The 7,925-nt window shown below is 38.3% G+C and overlaps 1 protein-coding gene across 2 annotated transcripts in view; it reads left to right on the top strand.

Annotated features, from left to right (window-relative positions):
• ptpn21 (protein tyrosine phosphatase non-receptor type 21) overlaps positions 1-7,925 on the top strand; it is a 41,664-nt gene that overhangs the window by 2,014 nt on the left and 31,725 nt on the right. For both annotated transcript variants that reach the window (XM_082143732.1, XM_082143733.1), the window contains exons 3-7: positions 636-805; positions 889-986; positions 4,312-4,379; positions 4,471-4,541; positions 7,367-7,454. In XM_082143732.1, the coding sequence (XP_081999858.1) occupies positions 636-805; positions 889-986; positions 4,312-4,379; positions 4,471-4,541; positions 7,367-7,454 (495 nt within the window). The remainder of the gene's footprint in view (positions 1-635; positions 806-888; positions 987-4,311; positions 4,380-4,470; positions 4,542-7,366; positions 7,455-7,925) is intronic.

The following is a 7,925-nucleotide window of genomic DNA, read 5'->3' as shown; positions in this document are numbered from 1 at the left end:
AAGCAGAATTATCATGTCCAGTTCAGCATCAAGATTGTATAAATGCTATAAGTTAAAAGTGTATATTTTAGGTTCTGCCGTTTCATTTCAGATTTGGTAACACTTTACAATAAGATTGCATTTGTTAACATTATTTAACTGCATTTATTATATTGAAAAATACTTCTAAAGCATTCGTTAATCTTTGTTAATGTTCATTTCAGCATTTACTAATACGTTAAAATTAGGGATGCACCGATATATGCACCGATAATTCTTTATATTTGAAAGCCGATAACCGATATATTGGCGATAAATCCAAATCCAAATTTGTGTATAATTTTTGAGAGCCTGATTATAAAAAAACAGAAGTCTCACCATTAAAAACCATGTCCTAAACACACAATTATAATGTTCTCATGATAATTTAATGTAGTCTATATGTCATATTTTCCTTTTTTGAAGTGATTCCAATCATATTTCAAGCAGTTCATGTTGGCATCTGAAGTGTCTCAGCTTTTAGCTTTGCCAAGTAGTCGTCTTACTCAAAGCTTAGAGAGTATTTCCAGTTTTTGAAGTCGAGCACGTGAATGTCCGCCAGCCTGTTGTTTCTCATGAGTAAAAGAGCAATCAGTGAAATTCTGTTCATTCCCCAGATAACGTACTTCAGCCTCTGGTACTACAACAAACAAAACCAGCAGAGATGGATTGATTTGGAGAAGCCGCTGAAGAAACAGCTTGACAAGTACGGGCTGGAGCCGACCGTTTACTTTGGGGTGGTTTTCTATGTGTCGACTGTCACCCAGTTACAACAAGAGATAACCAGGTAAAGGACACGAACATGTCTGACAGTGATCACATCAGTGCTGCTGTTACAACGCTTTTACTCACTTCTGGTTTCTGACGCAGATATCAGTATTATCTCCAGCTGAAGAAAGATGTTCTGGAGGGGAAGATCCCGTGCTCCATTGAGCAAGCCATCCATTTGGCCAGCTTGGCTGTGCAAGGTTTTTTTTCTTTTTTTCTGATATTATGTTTGGCATTTTAGGGATTTAGTGAGATATCAGAGTTAATGCAGGTCTAATGCCCACCGTTTTCAGATGATTTAGTGATCGTTAATCTTTTGTGTGTGGGGCATTTGTAATATTAATATCCTTTTCGGTTGCTTCTAGGGATGTTAACGATTAATCGACGATCGATTAATTGTCGATAATACATTTAATCGATAAAACGTATCGATCGCCGACTAAGCAGGGTCATGGGCGTGCGTGCGGCTCAACCACAAAACATGTAAAGCGAACGCACCAGAGTTATGTTTGGGACCATTTTACACCTTCGTCATGACTATAAGTTTGCGTGTGCATTTGCAGCCTTTTGTTTTGTGCAAATGTTAGTTGTAATATTGTGTTTATTTTATGTAGGCCTATCTATATCTGATTTATCTCATATAGGATGCATTTGGTTAAGAATGAATGCTGTAGTAAAGCGTGATCAGCTTCAGCGCGCACTGTCAGACGGCTATGCACGACTACTAATGACTATGATTGGGATTGTCATATTATATAACATTATAAAGAGAACAATATTGTAATAAAACATTGTGAATTCATTGGGTTTAGTTACCGTGTTTCATCGCGTTGCTCCAGGAAGAGCGTACACATTCTAACAAGCATGCTTCTGAGGCGGCGTTGGTGACACGTTGTATTAGTCGTTATATTTGATTATTAAATAAGTCATTTAATTAAATGATCAATCACATCGAAACATTTTTACAATCCTACTAGCCCTTTATCTATATTAAAAACCCACCTCATTCATTTGGTGAGGAACATAGCGTTTTGTGCAGTATTTGCAGACCCTGTCATGCTGTTGGCTATATGCCACTGCAGTGGACGCAAATTGCAGTATTAAGGCTAACGATTAATCGATTAATTGATCGTTAATTGAAACGACGATCGATTCTGGGAATTTGTGAAAATTGACATCCCTAGTTGCTTCCATTCAATTGGGCTTTAAAGGAGTAGCTCACTCAAAGATGAAGCTCCTGTCATCAGTGAACACATACAGTGATTGTGGTGGAGTTCGTCAAAAGTTTTGAACGATTGAGATTTATTCATGTTTTTGAGACACTAATGCTGCATTTATTTGATCAAAAATACCGTAAAAGTAGTATTACATTTTTAAATAACTGTTTTGTTTGAATATATAGTAAAGTGTAATTTATTCCTGTGATACAAAGCTGAATTTCCAGCATCATTACTCCAGTCTTCAGTGTCACATGATCCTTCACAAATCACTCTAATATGATGATTTGATGCTCAATTATTATTGGTGCTCAATTACAATTTTTTAAGACTTTTTCTTTTCAGGATTCTTTGATGAATGAATAGATAGAAGTTCAATGTACAGCATGTAACAGAAACATAAATGTCTTTACTCTCACTTTTGATCAATTTTAATATGTCCTTGCTGAACTAAATTGATTATTTTTCTTCTATAAAAAAAATAAATAAAAATGAATGGTAGTATATTACAATTTCCACAAAAATATGAAGTAGCGCGACTGTTTTCAACACTGATAATAATCATTAATGTTTCCTGAGCATCAAATCATCATATTAGAATGATTTCTGAAGGATCATGTGACACTGAAGACTGGAGTAATGATGCTGAAAATTCAGCTTTGATCACAGAAATAAATCACATTTGAACATAATATTCATATAGAAAACAGCTATTTTAAATTGTAATAATATTTCACTGTTTTTAACACTATTTTTGATCAATTAAATTCAGGCCTGGTAATGCAGAAGAGACTTCTTTTCTTTCAAAAAAATCTTTATTATTTCAAACTTAGTCATATTTAGGTATTCGGTCCACTAAAAATCCTGTCTTTTTTTTTTTATATAATGTGAAAGATGTTTTGAGACTCAATCATAACTTGATGTTGCAAGAGAACATTTGCTTTAACATTCCTAAGATAACGCTTGGCCAGTGTCTGGTTCACGGGTCTAGATACTCCATCATGAAGGTACGGTTTTATATTTCTACAGGCTGTAAGTCTAGAAAATCAGAGCCCCGTTTATCAAGCCGCCCAGCTTTAGCATTCACCCAACACAAGAATCTCGTTCGCTGATATAACGGACATCACTCACTGTCACAACCAGAAAAACAAATCATGTCCCGACTGTATTTGTGCTGTCAAACGGCCTTTGTCTTCACTTGGTTTGTGTCATTTCGATGAGGCCAGGAGTTATTTTTGTGCACCAGCATTGCTGTGTAAGGAGGCTTCACGCGACGGTGATGCCTCGGATTGTCAGCATAGCTGTGAACATTTCTAACGGGCTGATTAGACATGCTGTTAATGTTGAACTACTACTGTTGCAAAGGCTAAATCGATTCCTTTCATAACAAAACGTCTCTCAAGCTGTTCTAAATTTAGATGTGCTATTGCCCTGAATGTTGAAGATGATTTTGCAATATTGTGGGCTCACAGTCTTCATTAATAAGATCAAATAAAACTAGATTAAAAAGTTCATCGAGACAAACTTTAAGTTGGCTTGAGAAAGTTTGGACCAGAAAGTTTGAAGTTTAAAGTAGTTTGAAGTTTAAAGTAGTTTGAAGTTTAAAGTAGTTTAAAGTTTAAAGTAGTTTAAAGTTAAAAAGTTGCTAGGGTGTTTCTAGTGTGTTGCTAAGGTGTTCTGGGTGGTTGCTAGGTTGTAGCTGGGGTATTCTGGTTGGTTGCTAGGGTAGGGTATTCTGGGTGGTTGCTAGGCGGTTGCTATGGTGAACAAATTAACAAATTGCAAAATAAACTTCTGATTTAATTGGTGTTTTTGATAAGTCAAACATTTTTTATAAATCCTTAATTAGAAGTATTAAACTCGTGCATCTTCAGATAATGGCTGTGTTATTAATATAGTATCATTGAGATACTATTATAGTTTTTATTAATATTTTGAATTAGTTTTTGTTTTTATCTTTTCCCGATTTTCTTTTAATTTAGTTGTGTTTTTTTAATATGTCTATATAGTTTTTAATCTTTATTTTTTATTTAACTTTTAATAATTTCAGTACTGCAAGGAAAACTAAATGAAAATGAGAAATGTTGCTTTGGCAAAATAAATGTAACTCTAATAAAGGAATATTTTTATTTTATTTCAAAGTAACGAAAATGCCTTTTAGTTTTAGTTAATTATAATAACCCTGGATAATGTACATTTAGTTAACTGAAATATTAAAATTAATATCAATAAATTAAAGAATCAGTGTCATGTTTACATTATAGTTGGGGGCTTGTTTTTAAATCTAACCTGTGTCCATTGCTTCTAGCTGACCTAGGAGACTTCAATCGATATGACTCCCAGGACTTCCTTCAGAAAATTGTGCTGTTTCCAATGGTGAGTAAATCACTGAACATTTCAGTCTCTTTTCCCGCTTTAAAACTGCAGGATATTTCATAAGCTTGTTCATTCTCTCCTCTTTTCACAGCCATTGATACAGGACGAGAGGGTTGTGGAGGAGGCCACTCAAAAAGTCGGCATGCTCTATCAAAACTACCGGTGAGAGGCTGTAGTCATCTGCGAAATGTGCTTGTTTTCCCATTTGGAAAAGACTGAGATAGTTCGCCACTGTCTAAAGCCCCGGGACACAACAAACCGACGGCAAAGACCTAGCGCTGATGAAAGCCGACTGTGTTGTCGCCTCGTGTCGGGGGAAAAGGCTGCACTTGAACACACCGAGAGAACTACAGGCGACTGTCAGCTAGCATGCGCGTTCGTGTAAACGAGACAACTGTTTATTTCTGCAGATATAATCGTCTATATTCGTCATTCAAAAAGGGAAAGCGACGCTGCAGATACACACACACCATAAACAAAGCAGTGCATGCTTACCATTTTGAATATCAATCCTGCTAAACACTTTCTTTATTCCACTCCGCTCATGTTAATATTGACATATTCGCCAAGGAACACTCAGGTAAGATGACGTAACGTTAGAACAGCGTCTATCTGTACCGGTTTGACTTCTTTGCTCGCTGTTCTGCTATTATTCTCGTGCACTGACTCGTTCACTAAAGCCCTATTCGGACGGGACTAGTGTAACATGGAGAGGTGTGGTAAAGTAATGATTACCAGAGCTTCTCTGTGATTTTAGTCCCGTCTGAATGTGCATCTCAGTGATCATGTCGGACGATGTCAGTAAAGATTACGGCGACTTCTACCTTCAGTAAAAAGGTCCGGAAAAATGACCTCAGGTGATACTGATCCCATGCGAATAGACCCGCTGTAAATATGTATGTAAATATTCCGTCATTTCCTGTTTGAAAGTAGTTTTCCGCGGTTATTCCAAGTATGGAGACGCTTGATAACGCATCAGTAGTGTTCTAGACGCTGGAACGAGTCTGTGGCAAAACTCAAGTGTTTCACACACACCATCAGATCAGAAGAAGATCGACAGCACTTGTTAGAGGCACGAAACATCTTTTAGTGTTAGTGTCTTTTACCAACACAATCCAATCTGAAGTTAATTAATACATCGTTCCACCGGACATAACTGTGTTATATATAGGTTATATGTGTTTGCGCACGTGATATCAGGAAGCAGCGTAACACACACATGACGACAGGAGTGATGGCGATACGTAAATCGAGTTACTCTCCCACTTCTGCTAGTTTTACTGAGATCTCTTATCCCGTGTTCGAATTGTCCATTAATATTACAGACGTCCTGTGGTAAAATTACATCACTCCATCTACCCTTGTAAAGTTAATCCTGCCCGAATAGGGCTTAAGCTGAACAGCCAATCAGAGTTCTCTCTCTCACCGGCCGGAAATTTCAATTTCAATTTCAGCCGACGGTGCGGAAACGCGCGGAACGCACTGAGAAAACTTAGTCGGCCGACCATCGGCTTGGTGTGTCCCGGGCTTAAGGGAGATTCAGTTAGGAGTCTTCATGATAATCAGATGTGTTCAGATGGTACTTGTTAAAGGATTTCAAAGGCAGCTGTCAAACGCCTGACATGACTTATGACCAGTGCTTTGGACTCAGAGCACCATAAATGCTCTTGGCTTTCCTGCAAAAGTTTTGTTTCGAAAAGATCCTTCAGAGCAGGTTTGCACGCGTTCGACACGTTAGGGCTGGGACGTGTATTGAAATATTAGCAAATATTGTTCTATTAAATTGCACTATTTCAGGCAAATATTTCAATACATGTCCCAGCCCTGACGTGTCGAACGCTGGCAAATCTGACAAAACTTTTTTTTTTTTTGAAAATGCCATTTTTTATGCAGATATAAACTAAATCAGCTGAGACTTTCTTTCTTTTGTGGAACATAGAAGATAGTTTGGGAAATGTTTTTTTTTTTTTCATACAATGGAAGTCAGTGTTAACCAAAACTAGCCTGGAAATCCAGACCTAAATCTGAAAGATTAATGGTCTGGCGTCGACTAATGAAAATCGTCCAGCTCGAGGGGCGGCACCAAGCATGCATGTGAAAATCTCACTGCACGCAATTGGATAACACTACGACCAATCACAACAATAAACCCCATACGCTTAGCTACCAGCGGAGCTAACTGGTAGATTAGACTCTCGCTGTATCCGGTCGGCAAAACAGCAAAAACGTCCTTCTTGCAAAGGAACGATTCGAGCGGCGTCTTCTGTTCCTCTTATAGATAAAAAGCCAAGTCTAACTCGTTCATTGTAGCGGCCAAAGCCGTTTCAAACAACTGGTGTTCATCCATAGCCATCTTGCAATGTTTACTAATGACTTCGACGTCACAGCGCTGTCGTTATCTCGCCTCTGGCCCGCCTATATCAGATAACCCGATGTGATTGGTGCAGCAATCATTACTGAGCATCATTACTCGACGCCAGAGTAACTCGCTGAGCAAATTCAACTTGTGCTCTCGTGAGAACTCTGGATTACCAGTGTAAACCAAAACAGTTTGGTTACCAGCATTCTTCAAATGGCTGATTCATTTAGGAATGAAGTAAATAGCTCTCTTTATAAATAGGCCATTGAGTCATTGGTTCATTGAGTCATTGGTTCATTGAGTCATTGGTTCACCCGATTCGTTCAAAACGCGATTTCATTCAGAAATGAAAAACAGCTGTGAACTGTTATTAACTTATTTATTGAACTGTTCACATTTCACATAGATACAAACCAGTATCACATTTTTGTACTTGTGATATTTGGGACAGAAATTGCATGTCATGCAGCTGAAATATCTTTGACATAAATCTATGTGAGCATTGCAGTCCTCTGACATTGTTTGTTGTGTAATGCACCATAAGAATGAGGAAGAGCCTGATAATAGCGATCAGATGACCGCAACATTGTTGAATGTGATCTTTGTGTGTGTGTGTGTTGTTTCCCAGAGGTCTTTCTGCACCAGAGGCGGAGTTACTCTACATGCAGGAGGTGGAGAAGATGGAGGGGTACGGTGAGGAGAGTGTCCAAGCGAAGGTAAATCGGCAAAGGAGAGCCTATGTTTGTTTTGTGCCAAACCGCGCACAGGAATATAAATCTGACTGTTTAGTTAGAAAATATTCAGTTTACCTCATAAAAGATTCCCTTGACACATTTTGCAATATGCAGCACTAATGCTGTCAAAACAAGAAATATAACAAGGGCTGATGAATAACAGTTGTGCACACAAATGAATGCATACACTTAAAGGGTTAGTTCACCCCAAAATGATGTCATGTCTCATTTCATTCCAAACCCGTAACACCGTGTCCTAACCAGACGCGATGCGATTCAAGCGACAATGTCCACACTAGACGTGACGCGACTGCGAAATGCGTCGAAATCAATCAAAACTCACAGCCAATCATCAGAACAGCGTGTGGGCGGAGTCAGCCAATCAGAACAGCGTGTGGGCAGAGTTTTGTGGCACCAGAGAGTAATCTCGACGGCACTCGCAAGAAAATGGAA

This window comes from Leuciscus leuciscus (assembly GCF_965113295.1).
Source record: "Leuciscus leuciscus genome assembly, chromosome: 17".
Lineage (NCBI taxonomy): Eukaryota > Metazoa > Chordata > Actinopteri > Cypriniformes > Leuciscidae > Leuciscus > Leuciscus leuciscus.
The sequence above is the reverse complement of the archived record's forward strand: the minus strand, read 5'-3'. Positions and strand labels throughout refer to the sequence as shown.